Consider the following 19,172-nt stretch of genomic DNA (forward strand, 5'->3'; position numbering starts at 1 on the left):
CTGTGAGACCGTCTGGAAGGCTCCGACGCAACTCTTTGTAGAAAACAGGTATAGACATGCGAATTGGATTCACTTTGATGCCGAAAGTAACCTAAATATCAAATAGTTTCGAAAGCGCAGTATTTGAATGAAATCGTCACGGTTTTCTCTCTTCGGAAGTTACTTTCTACGCGCGGCAACCATTTCGAATCTCAACTCACGCTTTTTGTCAAATATCGCGAGAAGACAAAACGAGAGTTAGCTGAAGAATAGATCATTCTATACAAGGGTGAAATAGATATGGTTTACATTTCTATTATTTTTAATTCAAGCAATAAGTCATCATATTATGTCTTTTTTATTAAATAAAACTAATGTTATTTTACGTTGTTTGTAACAAATGTTCTTATTATTTATTGTTATATAATTTAACAAAATTCTAATATGTTTAAATTACCTATAATGAGATGGTATAGTCTGTTGTTGGCTGCGCGGCAACGAGCCAGACGACAACAACCAGAGATCGGATGACGAGCGAGCTGAAGTACTGAGACCATTTGGACGCATTCTAACAGTTTCAGGTGAGTTTATTCGGTAAAACATTGAAAATATTGGTCTTGACATTATAAGGAACATCTGGATTGATTTTCGTTGCAAAACATGTAGCGTTCCGGGTGTTTGATACAGGCTGTTTTCTTGCTGTTTCCTTGAAGTTGATACTCTTGTCTTGGATCGGACTAACGTGACAAACTATAGATAGTGCTGTAAGATCGGTGATGGTTATATGTGAAAGTCCACTTCAAACAGTATATCCTAACAGATCAGTTCCATCAAGTGAAACCTGCTACGCCATGGTCGCTAGTCGTTTACGTTTTAGTCCTGATAATAGTACACCGCATGTAGAGAATACACAAAGTTTGAAGTCGTTTGAACTTCTTAACTTTGTGCACTGATGCACCATTTACACATATGATAAAGTTTGTAAAAAGAAAAAAAATAGAGAGCCCATGCAAATCAAGACTGTTGTTCAATGCCCTTTCTTTAGTTGTTATGAAGAAAACTCGATTGCCAAGTTTTGGTGTCCATTTAATGCGTGTCAGTACCTAGTGTGATTATTTTTCAAACCTGCTTGTACTTTTGTGTCTCTTTTTTTTTAATATCTGAACCATCTTTCTTTCCACCAGTCAGACACACCCATCACCATGGCGATCGCTGTAGCCCAGCAGCGTCACATGTTCGGCATGGCGTCCACTGTCGCCAACAACATCAGCTACGTGGACGAGCAGACCGTGGTCTACCCCGCGGGGTTACAGTGTATCCTGTACAACATCGACCAGAAGGCGCAACGGTTCATCCCCGCTTCCGACAAGAGCCAGGGTAGGTTGGGTGGTCATGATGTTAGAGATAGGGAATGAGAGAAGAAATGGAGGAAAAAAGCAAGGCATGGACTTGACCCCTCTCCTTCTTCCTGTAGACTTGTAGTTATATTTACTTGAATTTACTTGAACCGCAGAGGCTGTAGTACCCCCAATTCAAATTATGTGAACAAAGCAGTGTTTGTTAAGTTATATGAATGTTCAAAATTTTCACGTTTAATGCAATGTAGAACTTATGGTTCTGAAAAAAGTTGTGAAACTGTATGAATCATGATTTTATGAGGTACCGTTTTGTTTTTTACTTTTAGTTCCATATCATACACCCAGTTGCTATAAACACCCAGTTTTAACACACATGCCTCCTGTTTCCCCAGGCATGACTGCTATGGCTGTCAGCCCCAATAGGAGATATGTAGCGATTGCGGAGAAGGGCGAGAAAGCCATGGTCACCATCTATGACCTGCACTCCTTACGCAAACGGAAAGTCCTTACGTCTCCCGACGTCCAATCAGCAGAGTTTGTCAGTCTGGCGTTCTCCCCAGATTCCAAGTACCTCATAGCACAGGTAAGGTGTTGTGTGGTCTTTAAGTCCTCTTCATATTTCCTTTGATTTCCAAAGTTATGACCTGAGCAAGACTCCCTACAGGAATCTGGTAAACGCGGGGTACATTAATTTTTTTATGATATGTTGTGTCTGATAAGAAAGTAGTTCTGCGTCAGGATATTTAATCATTCTCTCAGTAAGGATGTTTGGTAGTGGAATAAGTACAGCATAATTACTTGCCAGTTGCAAAATGATGTCTACTTCATTAATGGCAACATCCCATACTATACATTCTCATGCAGAACAGACAGATTTAGCTACTTCCCTAGAACAATACCACAATGGAACAGCCTACCACCACAGCTAGTTACATCACCATCACTGACAGCCTTCAAGACGGGGCTGGCCCAGCACATGGGCCTCCCCGTCCCCCACATGTAGATACATACCATTAGTGCGGCCATCACCTCACCTTTTTGTTTTGTTGTTACTTTTTGATGCACTCACTATTTTTCTTTTTCGGAGCACCACCACCGGTCGCACTAGTGCCGTGCACCTCGTTTTTCTCACCTGGGCGGGATGCCCCTAAAAGGGGCTTTGCCCAGTATAGCATAGAAATAGAAATAGAAATCCCAGGAGATTTATTGAAGTTTTGAGTTATTTTCCTCACCAGGGCGGCCGTCCTGACTGGATCCTGGTCTACTGGACCTGGGAGAAGTCAAAGGTCATGGCTTTCACCAAGACAACCAATCAGACAGGGAACCCCATCTATCAGGTACGGTCATTAGTGTTAACAGTAACTGTTACAGATTAAAGAACAACTCACATAAACCGATATAGTGAGATGTCATCTGGAATTATAGGCTTTAATCCACTCAAGCTTAGGTATTTGCATACAAGGTCTCATTGATGAGTTTCTTCTTCCCATAGACTTCTATGTTATAATCCGTGGTTTAAATGGGCGCGTTTATAATGAAGCTACGTGAAATTTCAGCAGATTTTTCATTCTATGTCGAGCACATTTACCCTATATTGTGGGAAAAAATTGCCAACATAAACTATACGTAGGAACTTTTTTTATAGCAATTACAAACTACGATTAGTCAATCCCCACAAAAGGTACTTTTTCGCTGCTAGTGTACAACCGCACCACTCAGAACCCACGACTGTGTACCTCCGACCTAGCGTGCGGCTGCAAAACTTTACCTGCTAATGTCTTCAGTTACAAATAAGTTTTCACCAATCTAACTTTTGAGATCAGTTCCGCTGGCTAAAAGGGAATTTCTCACCGCTAAAAACATGCGTCCGTGCAGCCGTTCATTTTTGGCTCGGATCTCTTTTAGGGTACCCACTCGCGGAGTAATACATCAATGAGACCACAAGCTAGAGATTGTTGCCCTAGTCTAGATTATGTAATTACACAAGACTCAACTTAATTTCCGATATGAACTCTTTGCTTAGACATAAACTCTGTACAGCCACATTTCTAGATTGAGGACGAAGGTTCTATTGTAGAAAAAGCCCAAAGTTCAGTCAGTTTTTTGTATTGGATCTAATACAATACAAATACTTATTATGCCTTTTATGTCATATATATTGCAATTATTGCTCTGCTTTCTTTGTTACAAGATTATGTATGTTGAACTAATTTGGTTTCTTCCAGGTGACCTTTAACCCCCAGGACAACACGCAGATTTGCGTGGTCGGAAACGGCATCTTCAAACTGTTCCGTTACAGCGAGGGGAACCTGAAACAGTTCGCCTTCCAGAAGACTGAGCCACAGAACTACTTGTCACAGGTAGGGGGGGCGCTATTTCAGTTGTACGCTACATTAACTAAATGTTGCATTGGTCTTGAAAGTTGTTAAATGTAAGATATTGTCAGATGAGACTTCTGTTACTGACGTTAAAAAAAGATCTTGAAATGCACTATTTTGGGTAAATTGTACAAATGTAAAATTTCTAAAATAATTCCTTTTGAAGGCTATCAAGATTATGCACAAGAATATTGATATCATATCAAAGTTGACCCTTATATGTCTGTATCCCCTAGGCATGGGTATCTGATGAGCGTGTGATTGTGGGAACAGACAACGGTCGCCTGTTGCTGTTCGAGTCGGGCGAGATGAAGAGCGAGTTTGCCGTCTCCATGGGAACCAGGGAGGGAGACAGGTCGAGCCTCGGCAGCGTGACGGAAGGCTCGGGTGCGGCCAGCGGTCCCCCACAGATCACAGCTGTTGCCGCCTACTCCAAGGGCTTCGCCTGCGCTGGAGGGGCGGGAACTGTACACATCTACGAGAAGACTGAAGACGCCAAGGACTTCTACAAGAAAACCAGGGAGATCAGGGTAAAGACATACATGTTGCTCAAACTTATTGTCAGAACTATTTGAGGCTTCAATTATATAAGAACAAAGCTGTAACATCTTCAAACGTTTAGTTGTTTCTATTGTTAGCAATAAAGAAAGTAGCCATTAAATACAAGTGGCTATGATTACTTACTGCTCCCTTGACCGGGGATGGTTGTTGGGGTGCTTTGATGCTGAGCACACTGCCTCCCTCCATCTCTCCCTGTCGTGAGCCAGTGCTTGGGTGCTGGCAAGGGGCTATGATGGTAATTCCGAAAATAATGCTGGATACTAACTACTTAAAGTTTCAGAGCAAAATACTTTCCCATCCCAATTTCTTTTCTTTCCTTAGTGAAACATGAATGTGTATCACCATCTTAGATCCAAATCCGAAAACTGTATGTCTAAAGTTCCCACCTATCCCAGCCAGTAATGAATCCCCCCCTCTCCCTTAGATCCCCCAGGACCAGCACAGTACTGACCCCAGCCGTGCGGAGGCACAGGAGGTCCGCTGTCTGACGGTCAGTCCTTCAGAGGAGACTCTGGTGGCCAGCACTGACCAGAACCAACTCTACCACATCTCTCTGTCCAGCGCTGACATTGGCAAGGTAAGAAGGGCAATACAATGATTGTGTATCATGTATTTACTTTAATCTTCTTTCTACTGCCTTACCTGTAATCGAAGACAACTTTGGCACCAAAGGCATGAAGAATATTGAATTTTGTAGCTTTAAATCTGTAGACAACAACTGTTCTAACAAATGTTATTTGTGTGGCAGAATTATACAGTCATAGAATGTGACCGCACTGCAAACTATCACTTCCTACCACAGGAAATTGACTATGTTGTGAATTGAGTTCGTCAATATTCTACTTTTGTGGATGTTTCTGAACCTTATCATAAACTCGGTCATCTCACCCTCCCACAGGGAGACTATGCCAAGTTTGAGGTTCTGTCCCAGTCCTTCCACCACGGCAGTGTCACCGGGACGGACGTCTGCATCCGCAAACCTCTCATCGCAACCGCCTCGCTAGACAGGTCCATCCGCATCTGGAACTACGAAACCAAGTAAGTGGGAAAGTCCCCGTATTCAAAAATCTATCAGTTGCTTAGCATCAAAATTGGATAAGCATAGCAGCATTCAGATTTCCACCAACAGTACATGATAGATATACATGCAAAGATGTAGAAAAAGTAGCAGTGAAAACTAATGCTAATTGGATCAGATACAGATACAGATAGTCCACGAAAACTCCAGCTTGTTTTTTCTCCAGTTTTATATATGAAGAAAGGCTGTCTCCAGGACCCGCCCCTCCACCCTGGGACAGAAATTTGCTTGTTGAGACGGAAAATTACCCCAGAAAATGAATTTCATCCGTCCCAAAAATCTGAACTTCAGTACATAGAATCGAAAATGTGTTTCAAAAGCTTAGAATGACAGATTTTACTAGGAAAATCAAAAACATATGGGTTCTGAAATATGACTTGAGATAGCCCTGATATGAAGACAATAAAGTAAAGAGACCACAGTCAAACCTGCCCAAGACGACCACCCGGGGGACCAGAAAAAAGCGGTCGATTTGGACAGGTGGTCGCTGAGAAGAGTATCGACTCAAAACATGTCCGATGCAAAGTATAAATGGTTTCCGTTATGTTTAATGCCAAATAGCAAGCACACTGCACGCACGGAAAGAAGCGGGGTCTTTAATGTCTAATACAACACGCACACTGTAAACTGTAAATTTAACCCCAAAATCCGACGCAAATTGGCCGATTTCGGCACAAAATCGCGCTAGTTATCATAAAAAATCGATGAAAACCTCAATTTTGAAAATGATGCGGTCATTATGGGTCCCAATTTGGGCCGGTCGCGGTCGCATTGGCCAGGTGGTCGTTGAGAAAAGGTCGCTTAATGCTTACGTCAATGGGAAAATAAATCGGGACCGAGAAAAAGCGGTCGAAATGGCCAGGTGGTCGCTGAGAAGAGGTGGTCGCTAGGGCAGGTTTGACTGTAGTTTTAAACTAATCCTACCTCCTGTTCCCAGTTCTTTAGAGCTGTATAAGGAGTTCCAGGAGGAGGCGTACAGCATCGCGCTGCACCCCTCGGGGCTGTACATCCTGGTCGGCTTCAGCGACAAACTGCGCCTCATGAACCTGCTCATCGACGACATCAGGACCTTCAAGGAGTTCACCATCAGGGGGTGTAGGGAGGTGAGGTCTAGCAGAAATGTTTTGATGTGATCTCTTTGGATAAACATTTTACAGGACCTTTTTGTGACACATGGGTTTGACCGTTTGACTTTTGTTGATGTAAGGTCGCATAACACAGTATTTATGGGTGACCCCGTGGACATAAGTAGATCGGGCACAAAATAGGTCGTCGCAGTTCTTGAAAAGCCATAGAAATTTTTCTGTGCACGTCAGCGAGTCGGAAACTGTGGTGAATAGTAGAGGGATACGTAAGTTTTGAGGCTGTATGAGTTGGGTTACGATGTTTGTTTGGCTGGGTAGAATTTCGCGCACGAATCCGGTTCCCGCTACTTCCGTGTGTCGGCTGCAGTATGGTGACCTCCGCTGGGGGTCATTTCAAAGTGTTCTTTCTGGGAAAACGAGCAGGCAAACTTCATCTCGTTTTCACATATGTTGTAGATTATACCCTCAACTCCAACATATCGAATTCTTGTTAATTACTTTTGCACCCTGATATATTTTTTGAGTCGTCGAACCACCTCACTTTGGGGTCCTTAACCATGTAAATCCCCATAGGCGAAAAACTGTGTTCTGCTACCATAAGATTAGTATTTGAGTTACAAATCTATTCCTCCGAGGGGAAGTAGGAGCCTGGAAGTAGTGAGGGTTCTTTGATGCATAAAAGTGTATCATGATTATATGTACATTTGACATACATGTGTACACTTGCCCTATCCAAGGTTGTTAGTTGAGCCATAAAGCAATTCAGCAGTTCATATTGAAGCGCTAATTTTCTGCCCCCCTCCCCCACTTCTCCAGTGCTGCTTCAGTAATGGCGGTCACATGTTCGCGGCCGTCCACGGGAACGTGATTCAGATCTACTCCTCCTCAACCTTCGAGAACATCAACAACCTGAAGGGCCACAACGGCAAGGTGAGATCTACAGTCTAAAGCAAATTAAATATCAGGACAGAAATACAGAAAACGTCTTCATTATATCAAGTCTTAGGAATCATGCTCTTTCAATGAACATAATACTTAAACAATACATATATATTTAGCAGCAAAGAATTGTAACAATAAGGCTTATAGGTCATTCAAAAATGTTTTTTTCTTTTCCTAAATTTACTTGTTGATGTCCATGGTGCTGAACACCATGTCCTGTCCCTGGTGCTGAACACCATGTTAGGGTGATAGATCCACTGAGTGATATTGCATACAAGGGGGAAATTCCTAGTGTATAAAATGCCATATTTAAAGTGACCTGTGTGTCGTACTGCTACATGTATTTTGATTTCTTAACCAAATATCCCTGGTGTATCTTCTCTAGTAACCTGCTGTGTTTGATACTTTTTTTGAGAGAGAGGAAGTTTTGTAGTTATTTACTGTGTCTCCCCATAGGTTCGCTGTGTGAAGTGGAGTCAGGACGACAACAAGCTGGTGTCCTGCGGGATTGACGGCGCTGTGTACGAGTGGGACACGCGGACGGGACACCGGGACGGGGAGAGCGTCCTGAAGTCCTGCAGCTACACGGGCGTGGCCATCTCTCCGGACGGCAAGACGACGTACGCTGTTGGGTCTGACAAGACTATCAAAGAGATAGCAGACTCACAGGTAACAGTCGCCTAATTGGCAATGCTAATTTTAGACTATAAACGTTAAACTGGACAGTCAACATGAGTAAGTGGGCCATACATAATGACTATCTAAAATTGCTGAGTGAAGTTAAACTGAATGAAAAATGCAACATGCAAGAGATTGATTCAGCAGGTTAAGCGGCAACTTGCATTTCTGTGAGAAAAAAATCTGCCGGTACCAAGTGAGCTAATTTGACATCTTGTTTGCTGATAGACTGCCAAAGAAGCTAACCCTTTGAGATACTACTATTTGGCTTGCTTTGTAACTTTGACACATTTTTTCTTCACTGCTATTGTTAATAATTTTGTTTTATTTCCACAGATCCTGAGAGACGTAGATGCTGCTGACATGATGCTGACACAAGTTGCCATGTCGCACTCCGGCCGCATGCTCTTTGCCGGCACGTCCAACGGGACGCTGCGCTCGCTCAAGTTCCCCCTGACCGTGCCTGGCGAGTGGCAGGAATACCAGGCTCACAGCTCACCCATCACCAAGGTAACGGACTGGTCCATTACTGCCACTCGTTTGGGGATGTAGTAAAAGATCTGCTTAGTGACTGATAAAAGATTATTACTGTTGCTGATTAGTCTAAAGTTATACCTCATTGATTAGACCTTGTTCGGGAATGACCTTGTGCAGTAGTTCCACTGTGAATTGCTAGAAGGTGCACAAAAGGATATAACATTTCTACTGATAGTTTGTGATTTTCTTCATGCCCATGTAAGAAAGGAGTAGAAACAGAAAGAAACAATTCGGGATTCGAACATGCACCAAATCCGGGCTGCCAGATCATAAACCAAGGCGCTAAACCACTACGCTGAAAGGCTGACAGCCCTTTAGCATGGTCAGTTTAACAGTCCTTGAGCCACACTGTTGTTACACCTATGTTGATTTTCCATTCTTGCTTCCCACACACCAGATGCACATCACCTACGATGACCAGTACCTGATCACGGCCTCTGACGACGCCTGCATCATGATCTGGAAGATCACAGATAAGGAAGGGCGTGGTCTGAAGGGCAACAAGGAGATCACCTATGCTGAGGAGATCCTCATCACCAAGTCAGACCTGGAGGAAAAGGTAATGCCCATAGGTTTAAATTCTCGGTATGGCACCTTAAAAGCCTTACATCAATTCAAAAGAGCAGAGTCATTGCAAGTCTTGTACTGCCTTGAGTTGCTACTTGTAGTAGTTGTGGTCATCTTACTCGTAAAGCTTAGGGATGTTCACATGTGAGAGATATCTTACTGTTGTTTTGTTACGTTTTCTTTAAGAACCAAGTCATGGCAGAACTCAAGACTCGAGTGGAGGAACTCAAGATGGAGAACGAGTACCAGCTGCGTCTTAAAGACATGAACTACAACGAGAAGATCAAGGAGCTTACAGAGAAGTTCATCCAGGAGATGGAGTCTCTTAAAACTAAGAACCAAGTCTTGAAGGCTGACAAGGATAAGGAGGAGGCCAAACATGAGGAGGAGTTGGCTGAAGTCATGGAGAAACACAGCAAGGAGATGCAGGACTTAGGTGGGTACCAATCTTCACTTCTTTGTTTCAGTCAGGAGAGACTTTCTCTTTTGCAGGAGTTGCAGATTGTAGATTTTGATCGATCACATTACATAGTAACCAATGCTAGCACCTCTCTCCACTCATGTTAACAGTTCACATTTTAAAATATAAAGACAAAATGGAGAATTCTATGACCAAAATCTACCAAAGACCAACAGCTTACAATTGTACACTTACGAACTATAAGAACCACCCACAGATGCCAAAATTGACATAACTTTAAATAGTATAGAAACTATCTATAGATTAATACCTGATCTTTGAGTTAATGAAAATCTACACCCTTATAAGAAAGACCAACAGGTGGTAAAATTGACATAAATTTCAATAGTGTAGATAGAAACAAACACCCCCCTCTGTATTGCTCAATGAAAACCTAACCTGTCTGCCCCCCTCCCCACAGAATCTGCCAATAACCAGAAGCTGATGCTGGAGTATGAGAAGTACCAGGAGCTGCAGGCCAAGTCTCAGAAGATGCAGGAGGACTACGAGAGGCAGCTGCAGGAGATGGAGGAGAGTAAGGAGCAGGCTCTGGAGGAACTCACCGAGTACTACGAGACTAAACTACAGGAGAAAACTGCTCAGCTGGAACAGGTAGGAATCTTACATCATCATGTAACACTATAGTAAGGAACAGGCGCTAGAGGAACTCACCGAGTACTACGAGACTAAACTACAGGAGAAAACTGCTCAGCTGGAACAGGTAAGGAGGAACTCACCGAGTATTACGAGACTAAACTACAGGAGAAAACTGCTCAGCTGGAACAGGTAGGAATCTTACATCATCATGTAACACTATAGTAAGGAACAGGCGCTAGAAGAACTCACCGAGTACTACGAGACTAAACTACAGGAGAAAACTGCACAGCTGGAACAGGTAAGGAGGAACTCACCGAGTACTACGAGACTAAACTACAGGAGAAAACTGCTCAGCTGGAACAGGTAGGAATCTTACATCATCATGTAACACTATAGTAAGGAACAGGCGCTAGAGGAACTCACCGAGTACTACGAGACTAAACTACAGGAGAAAACTGCTCAGCTGGAACAGGTAAGGAGGAACTCACCGAGTATTACGAGACTAAACTACAGGAGAAAACTGCTCAGCTGGAACAGGTAGGAATCTTACATCATCATGTAACACTATAGTAAGGAACAGGCGCTAGAAGAACTCACCGAGTACTACGAGACTAAACTACAGGAGAAAACTGCTCAGCTGGAACAGGTAAGGAGGAACTCACCGAGTACTACGAGACTAAACTACAGGAGAAAACTGCTCAGCTGGAACAGGTAAGGAGGAACTCACCGAGTACTACGAGACTAAACTACAGGAGAAAACTGCTCAGCTGGAACAGGTAAGGAGGAACTCACCGAGTACTACGAGACTAAACTACAGGAGAAAACTGCTCAGCTGGAACAGGTAAGGAGGAACTCACCGAGTACTGCGAGACTAAACTACAGGAGAAAACTGCTCAGCTGGAACAGGTAAGGAGGAACTCACCGAGTATTACGAGACTAAACTACAGGAGAAAACTGCTCAGCTGGAACAGGTAAGGAGGAACTCACCGAGTACTACGAGACTAAACTACAGGAGAAAACTGCTCAGCTGGAACAGGTAAGGAGGAACTCACCGAGTACTACGAGACTAAACTACAGGAGAAAACTGCTCAGCTGGAACAGGTAAGGAGGAACTCACCGAGTACTGCGAGACTAAACTACAGGAGAAAACTGCTCAGCTGGAACAGGTAAGGAGGAACTCACCGAGTATTACGAGACTAAACTACAGGAGAAAACTGCTCAGCTGGAACAGATAAGGAGGAACTCACCGAGTACTACGAGACTAAACTACAGGAGAAAACTGCTCAGCTGGAACAGATAAGGAGGAACTCACCGAGTACTACGAGACTAAACTACAGGAGAAAACTGCTCAGCTGGAACAGGTAGGGAACTCACCGAGTACTACGAGACTAAACTACAGGAGAAAACTGCTCAGCTGGAACAGGTAAGGAGGAACTCACCGAGTACTACGAGACTAAACTACAGGAGAAAACTGCTCAGCTGGAACAGGTAAGGAGGAACTGACCGAGTACTACGAGACTAAACTACAGGAGAAAACTGCTCAGCTGGAACAGGTAAGGAGGAACTGACCGAGTACTACGAGACTAAACTACAGGAGAAAACTGCTCAGCTGGAACAGGTAAGGAGGAACTGACCGAGTACTACGAGACTAAACTACAGGAGAAAACTGCACAGCTGGAACAGGTAGAGGGGTGGATTTGTCATCTAAATCTAACTCCGTTGTGTAAAAGCATTTAGGATGTTATCGGGTGCAATCTGAAACAACTGACTGTTGCTTGAGTAACTGCTTTTTGGCGTACTTTGAGGATCAAGTGGATTAAGCTTAACTGACAGAGACAATTCTAAAAACAATTGAAAGGCAAAGGTTTTTTTTTTACTTTTTTAAGTTTAGACATCCTTAGGACCAGCATTACTGAACAGAACATTCCTGACAATGTACAACAATTATATATATATACAAGTATGCATCTGCTTTAAACTGTGCTCCATCGCTGTAAGTCAACTGCAAAGAAACTCGTACATTATCAGCCAATCTTGCATCTTTATCATAGCTGATACCACCAGGACATGCTAGTAACATGTTGTCTTGATTTCCTCCAGTCCAATGACGAGTCCCGACAGCAGATGCGAGAGTACGAAGAGACCAAAAAGCAGATTGAGGAGGACGCAGACCGCGAGATCCTGGACATCAAGAACAAGTACGAGAGGAAGCTACGGGATGAGAAGGAGGCCAACCTGCGGCTGAAGGGGGAGACCGGCATCATGAGGAAGAAGGTTGGTGGTCATTGGCCTGGCCAATTTAATTTGTGGGTTCTCGGAAATAAAAAAAATGCGTAACTGGAAAATCGTATTGGCAAAGGGCAAGGTTTATGCCTTGGTGCACTCAGTTTACGTCAGTAGTTAACTACAGGGACCGCAAGGACGACTCCAGTGTGGAGATGAATGCAACTCGGTTTAATGTACTTCTAACTGGCTTAACAACAAGATGGCGGAGAACATCCGGGACACTTCCCTCATTACCATATTGGTGATACAGTAGTGGTTCATTAGCATACCGCTGACGTCATAACATTACATAACATATCTGGCGTTAATGTACTGAATATGGTCATGTTTTCTTCCCTGAATGTTACTTTTATGATATCGGGTTGCTATATTTTCACTTTAAAAAATCGGAACACCAACAAATCAAATTGCTAGTCATCTTTGGTATTTTAGACAGCAAACCCAAGGACTTGCAACTAACAATACTGTAACAGTAAGAAAGAAAAAATGGCTTTAATTTGATTTTCTTTGATTTCCTTAATTGAGTCTTACAAATCCATGTTACAAAATAAAAAGTAACACAATTTATGTCCTCCACAGTTCACCAGCCTACAGAGAGACATTGACGAGCTGAAGTCTGAAATCGAGAGGCTCAAGAACGAGAACGCCAAACTCCAGTCTGTCATCAAGTCCCTGGAGAAGGACATCTTCGGCCTGAAGAAGGAGATACAGGAGAGAGATGAGACTATCCAAGACAAGGTACGGTTTGTTGTTATATCTGCCTCTGAATGGATTTAGTATCACCTAACAGCTACCGTTTTCTACATTTCCTGTACCTGTGTCACATCTTCATATTGTAATACAGAAGAAGCCGTTTTGCCAGCGTATTTTGTGCAATTATCCGGGTAGTGCAACAATGCAAAGTTATCCAGCTGTACCGCACCGTTTTGGGATTTGGTGATTCCAGGCAATTAGCAGAAGTGTGTGGTAATTAACTGGCTTCTACTGTATATTTCATACATACCCAGGGCCCCAATAAAAAGTAGTTATCATTCAACTGAATGGGTAGCCCTCATAAAGTATGACAGAAAATAGATACTTTATTAAAGATGTAAGCTTTGTTCTTTTTTTTTTAGTTTAGGCAAATGTTGTGGTTTACTCCATTGTTGACCTTGTGCTTGTCATCTTGTTCTTACAGGAGAAGAGAATCTATGACCTGAAGAAGAAGAACCAGGAGTTGGAGAAGTTCAAGTTCGTGCTGGACTACAAGATCAAGGAGCTCAAGAAGCAGATCGAGCCTCGGGAGAACGACATCAAGGCCATGAAGGAACAGATTCAGGAGGTCAGTTGTAACATAATGTTCATTTGTACTTCTGGTGATTCAGTCTTAAACATTGTCAACTGTCATGCCTATCCTATATCAATGTACAATGTACTGATTTAGTTTGTAAGTAGTAGTTATTGTCCTCGACAGTTCACCTGTCAGTAGTGTATACTAGTACATGTATCTAGAGTATGCAGGTCAAAGATGGGACTGTTCAGCCACCTGAGGGCCTGCAGATCTTCAAAACTTCCCTGACATTCTCTACTACGGGGAAAGGGCCATGAATGGTTATTGTAGTTACTGTTATTATTATTTTTTCACCTTCCTGATGGTTGTATGTTTGTGTTTACAGATGGAGAGTGAGTTGGAACGTTTCCACAAGCAGAACACCCAGCTGGAGTTGAACATCACAGAGCTGCGACAGAAGCTGAAGGCCACAGACAAGGAGATGCACCAGGAGAGACAGAGGGTTCGTACATGAAGCTCACTTTATAACCCTTTCCCTACGAAAGCCTTATGGCACCAACTTCTCATTTGTTATCTGTATCTGTATACAGTAGAAGCCGCTTAATTGCACGGCCTACTTGCCAGTGAATTTCGTGCAATTATCCGGCTGGTGCAATAATGCGAAGTTATCTAGCTGGACCGCACCGGTTTGGGATTTGGGGATTCCGTGCAGTTAACAGAAGTGTGCGTTAATCCGATGTGCAATTAACTGGCTTCTACTGTACAATGTATATATAGCCTGTATAACCGCCATTCGGTGTAAAACACCAGTTTCACATACACATGGCATGGCAGCAGCTGGTTATATTACACTGAACGACTTGTCACACGTAACTTTTGTACATCTATCTGCAAGTGTTCTTTTAAACTACCCACCAAAGATGCCCCTACTGTGCTTGGTTATAACAAATTCCACTCTATGATAGTTATGGGAAAATACGAATTATGGGGATAAGCAGCAGTAAGGTTTCATCGAATCAAAATAATATTGCTTACTGTTATCTTCAAATAAGGTCACCTGTCAATGTTGATTTGATTAAAGACAGATCCTTTTCCGCCTAGGTGCGTGATGTAGAGGCGATGAACCGGCGCTTCAAGACAGACCTGCACAACTGTGTAGCGTACATCCAGGACCCCAAGATGCTGAAGGAGTCCATCAAACAGTTGTATGCTACATACGTACAGGATGACACGGTAAGGTGGCCTCACTATCTTTTCATGGACATTGATACAATCTGAAGTAAAAGTAAACCTGATTCTAACATTTTATCATTAATCTGTCCTTGTTTTGATAACTGTCTTATGTTACCGATAACATATTTGATACAAAATACTGTAAATGCAGAAATGTTCGCGGTGGATTTATGTTCGCGGTTTTCGCGGCGGCCGCTTCACCGCGAATTTAAAACCACCGCAAACATTTTTCCATAACAGTAAGAGATTACAGTGCATGGTGCTACCGCGAAATTAAAACCACCGCGAAAAGTCAATTTTCCCGCTACCGCAAAATTAAATCCCCGCGGACTTAAATGCATTTACAGTACTCTGTCCCCTACCTTTGAAACTAATGTGTGATTTGCCTCATATTAGCGGTGCACACCCCAGTTCTTCCGCGACCGGGGTCCGTGGTAGTCCGCGACCAAAAAGTGACGAAAGGCTTCCGAGGGCCCATGTTTGAGTTGACATTTCTCATTATTTCCTGCGAAATGACATTAAACGGTTACATGGCTGAAAAGCGTAGGAAATGGTGTGTTTTTGGTGCAAATTGTGTTTTGGTCCGCGCGTTGCTTCCGCGATATCCCTACGCCTGAATGTAAAGAGGCCGGTGACCTAGATTTAACTCTGAAGCGCTGTGTCGAGCAAAGTTGCAATGCCGCGCGCCGTGGATGATTAAAAAAACTGTAGTACTAGAATTTTCTTTATAATTGGCTGGATTAGTCTTTAGATTTTCCTCTTTCTGGCAGTATCAGTCGTGATTGCCGGAAAAATCTTCTTCATCTGTTTTATCCAATGCGAAAATGCCCGATTTTGTGCATCATTTTTGACATGAAAATAATGTTTTTTCCCTATAATTTTTCAAAATTAGAGAAGTTGAAGGATCGAAACTCAGTTGGTCTTGAAGCTGAAGGTATATCCTCTCACCCCATATACAGTTATTTTCCTTCGGGATAATTCCCTGGAAGAGATGGTCGCTAGACTTGAGGGTGTGCCGCCTCCATTTGGACCCCCAAATAAACTGGTGTGTGCCCCCTTAGAGCAATACTGATGATTGTCATTTATTGTGTCATCATTTAACTGTTTACAATACTGAGTGTCTGTTTTCTCTCCATGCTGCGTAATAAAAGGAAGTGCGTCCGTCCCAGAAGGTAGGGGCTTGGGCCGTGTGTGTGGAAGTGCTGCACAATCCACAGTGTGCCAATCATAATGTCACTCAAGAACACTGAGTGCCCAATCCTTAGTCACCCAAACCACCGCCACTCATAATATCACTCAAGATTAGTGCCAATCATTAAAATGTCACTCAACACTACTTCCAATCATTTTGTCACTTAACACCAGTGCCAATTATTATAATGTCACTCCAAACCAGTGCCGGTCGTTGAAATGTCACTCCAAACAAGTGCCAATCATTTAATTAAATGTCACTCTAAACCAGTAGCAATCATTGAAATGTCACTCCACACCAGTGCCAATCTGAAAATGCCACCACAATCCACATAATTCCACCACTCATCCAGGCTAGTGGAACCAATCATCCAGCACACACATCCTCACCATATATTTTCTAATCTATCACAGAACCTTGCGGTGACACACTGTGTTTTTACACTGCCTTTACCACCAGAAGTGCTCTGAAGGGCATGTTCACAGTGCTCTGCTGTATTCAGAAACCCAGTCACTCCCACTCCCCCTAAAACAACCACAAGAATGAAAGCTTTTCCCCGTGGTTGCTCAGAGAAAATCGCTCATGGTTTGACTATTCTGTCTTCAGATCGAGTCTGCGAGCGTGGATGCGGACATCCAGAAAGAGTACGCTCGACAGCGCGAGCACCTGGAGCGCAGCGTGGCCTCGCTTAGGAAGAAGCTGTCCAAAGACACGGAGATCCACCGCGCTGACAACGTCCGCATCATGCAGGTACGTCAGCCACCTTCTTGTGACAGTTTGTGTTAAGAGTTGAACAAATATTACATGATGTTACAATTTTAAACTCTATATCTTTACCCAAAAAGAGCACTTACCAACAAGCTTTCGATCAGTCCCCTGATCCTTATCAAGTTGAAATGACCCATGGTTAATTATTCCCCTTAAAGGAGAAAATGCTTTAACTTGATTAAGTAGATTCCTTGCATTCCCTTATGGGTACATGGCCCATTGATCCATAAAAACAGTTTGACAACCTCTTTGGTACTGTAATCAGTATAACAAAATGAATCCGACTTAAATGCTACATTTACCCCTTCTCAAGAGTAAATGACGTCAACACTTAAAAGGAGAAAATGCTCTTAGGTAGGATTCTTATTTATAATTGCATCCTCTAAGGTACATGGCCCCTTGTCCAATGAAAACAGTTTGACAACCACTATGGTACTGTAATCAGAAAAACAAAATCAATCTGACCAATAAATATAACGTCCTTGATCTGACTTAAATGCTACGTTTATCCCCATCTCAAGGGCAAATGACGTCAACACCTAAAAGGAGAAAATGCTCTTGATTAGGTAGAGTTCTTATCTATGATTGCATCCTCTCAGGTACATGTCCCATTACCCATGAAAACAGTTTGACAATCACTCAGAATAACAAAATTAATCTGACCAAGGACATTACATTTATAAGTATTATAGCATGCTTGATCTGACTTTAACCCCTTTTCAAGATTAAATGACGTCAACACCTACTTTCCCTTGTAGGAGAATGTGCTGCTGATTAAAGAAATCAATGACCTGAGACGTGAGCTGAAGATAGCGAGGACACAGGTCCACGATCTGGAGGCCACTCTGGGCATCAACAAACAGAAACAGAAGAAGGAGATCCCAGATACTGCAGGTAGGTCTTAAAGCTTAGGATGTTTGTTTGGCTCCACAAAGAGAGTTTTGAAGTTCTTCGATTTCAAATGAATTGGTTAAGTGTATACTAAGAATGATGATCCACATTGTTTTAAGTCTCATCCCAACGTTTTCTTCCACCCAGCTACCTTCACCACTGTGAGCAGTGCCCAGAGTATGGGCCGAACACAGCGGGCGAACGACGACCTGAACCGCATCATTGACATGCAGAAATCCGAAATCAAGAAGCTCCGCTTCCAGGTCAAGGACTTAGAGGAGAAGGTCAACTACAGGCCAGGGTCAGGGAGCAAAGTTCAACTTCCACCAATGGGAGCTGTGGTGGAGAAATTGTAAATGAAACAAAATATATATCAAAACATTTCATTGAGTTTAAAATGATTTCTCTGGCTACTCTGTATATACATGTTTTATCATTTTACACTTCTATATGTAAAGAGTTGCTGCACTTGACATGAAGTTCAAAGAAATAGTCTATATATATTTGCAGTGTTTTGACATGTAAAGGTGGGAGATAGACACATGTGATTGAATTCTATCTAGTTGTAGTGTAAAGAAAAGTCTGACAGTGAATTCTTATAATGTAATTTTGTATTGCTTTCATCATTCTGAAATAAAATGAATTCCATAACAGCATAAGGTGTCAGCACAAAAATGCATATGAGTCATTTTTTTATACTGTTTTTACTATTACAAAAAATTATTTAGTGTCTTTCAATACTTCTGTCAATGGGGGACCCAAATGTAGTAATATTTGCACTCATACAAGAAAAGTTAAGGTATGGATCAGGGATGCTGTTCTGTTGCACACATACAAGAGAAAGTGGTCTGAAGTATACTATAGCTAGATAATTTAACATACTGCTGCATGTATAATTGCTTCTTTCAATTACAATCATTCACTCCAGTTTCCTCACATAAATGAATTACCCTAAAAATAAAACTTAGACTAAGATAAAATAAATGCTTCACTGTCAGGATGTTATACATAATGTACAACATTAAACAAATCAATGTTTACATAGCTTGCATTGCATCCGAAAATAATTTCATCAGGTTGGTAGAATATAGGATAAATGAGAATTCTTTTACACAACCACGTCAGCAAGTAAGTCAAATTTTGGTTGTGCAAAAGAATTCTCATATATGCTGTATGCAGTACTGCAAATGTTCTCACCAACGATTTCCGTGTGTAATAATATGGCTTGCTTAAATTTACTCATCCAAACTACATTTTAGGTGTTGAAAGCTACACTTTTCAATGCAACCTTTGTCAATATACAGGACCAAAG

The 19,172-nt window shown here is 42.4% G+C and overlaps 1 protein-coding gene across 2 annotated transcripts; it reads left to right on the forward strand.

Moving 5' to 3' along the window:
- The first annotated feature begins 1,163 nt into the window (after positions 1-1,163).
- LOC118431795 (cilia- and flagella-associated protein 57-like) lies at positions 1,164-18,535 on the forward strand. Of its 2 annotated transcripts, XM_035843134.1 has the most exons (22): positions 1,164-1,356; positions 1,730-1,920; positions 2,573-2,674; positions 3,563-3,697; positions 3,952-4,245; positions 4,701-4,853; positions 5,175-5,314; positions 6,292-6,457; positions 7,256-7,369; positions 7,838-8,050; positions 8,396-8,569; positions 8,994-9,155; positions 9,350-9,599; positions 10,045-10,235; positions 12,321-12,494; positions 13,086-13,244; positions 13,684-13,827; positions 14,162-14,278; positions 14,878-15,009; positions 16,808-16,951; positions 17,728-17,863; positions 18,008-18,535. In XM_035843134.1, the coding sequence occupies exons 1-22, from the start codon at positions 1,182-1,184 to the stop codon at positions 18,214-18,216; spliced, it is 3,675 nt and encodes a 1,224-aa protein (XP_035699027.1). In that variant the 5' UTR covers positions 1,164-1,181; the 3' UTR covers positions 18,217-18,535. The 2 variants fall into 2 exon arrangements, with proteins under 2 accessions (XP_035699027.1, XP_035699028.1); XM_035843135.1 differs by lacking the exons at positions 16,808-16,951; positions 17,728-17,863; positions 18,008-18,535 and adding an exon at positions 16,161-16,741 and having other exon boundaries at positions 1,182-1,356.
- The last annotated feature ends 637 nt before the right edge of the window (positions 18,536-19,172 follow it).

This window comes from Branchiostoma floridae, chromosome 15 (assembly GCF_000003815.2).
Source record: "Branchiostoma floridae strain S238N-H82 chromosome 15, Bfl_VNyyK, whole genome shotgun sequence".
NCBI lineage: Eukaryota > Metazoa > Chordata > Leptocardii > Amphioxiformes > Branchiostomatidae > Branchiostoma > Branchiostoma floridae.

Excerpts from the sequence above, each read along its gene's own strand:
- LOC118431795 (XM_035843134.1), top strand. The coding sequence starts at position 1,182 with ATGGCGATCGCTGTAGCCCAGCAGCGTCACATGTTCGGCATGGCGTCC. Across the intron at positions 1,921-2,572 it reads CCAAGTACCTCATAGCACAG|GGCGGCCGTCCTGACTGGAT; the intron begins GTAAGGTGTTGT and ends TTTCCTCACCAG. Across the intron at positions 4,246-4,700 it reads AGAAAACCAGGGAGATCAGG|ATCCCCCAGGACCAGCACAG; the intron begins GTAAAGACATAC and ends CCTCTCCCTTAG.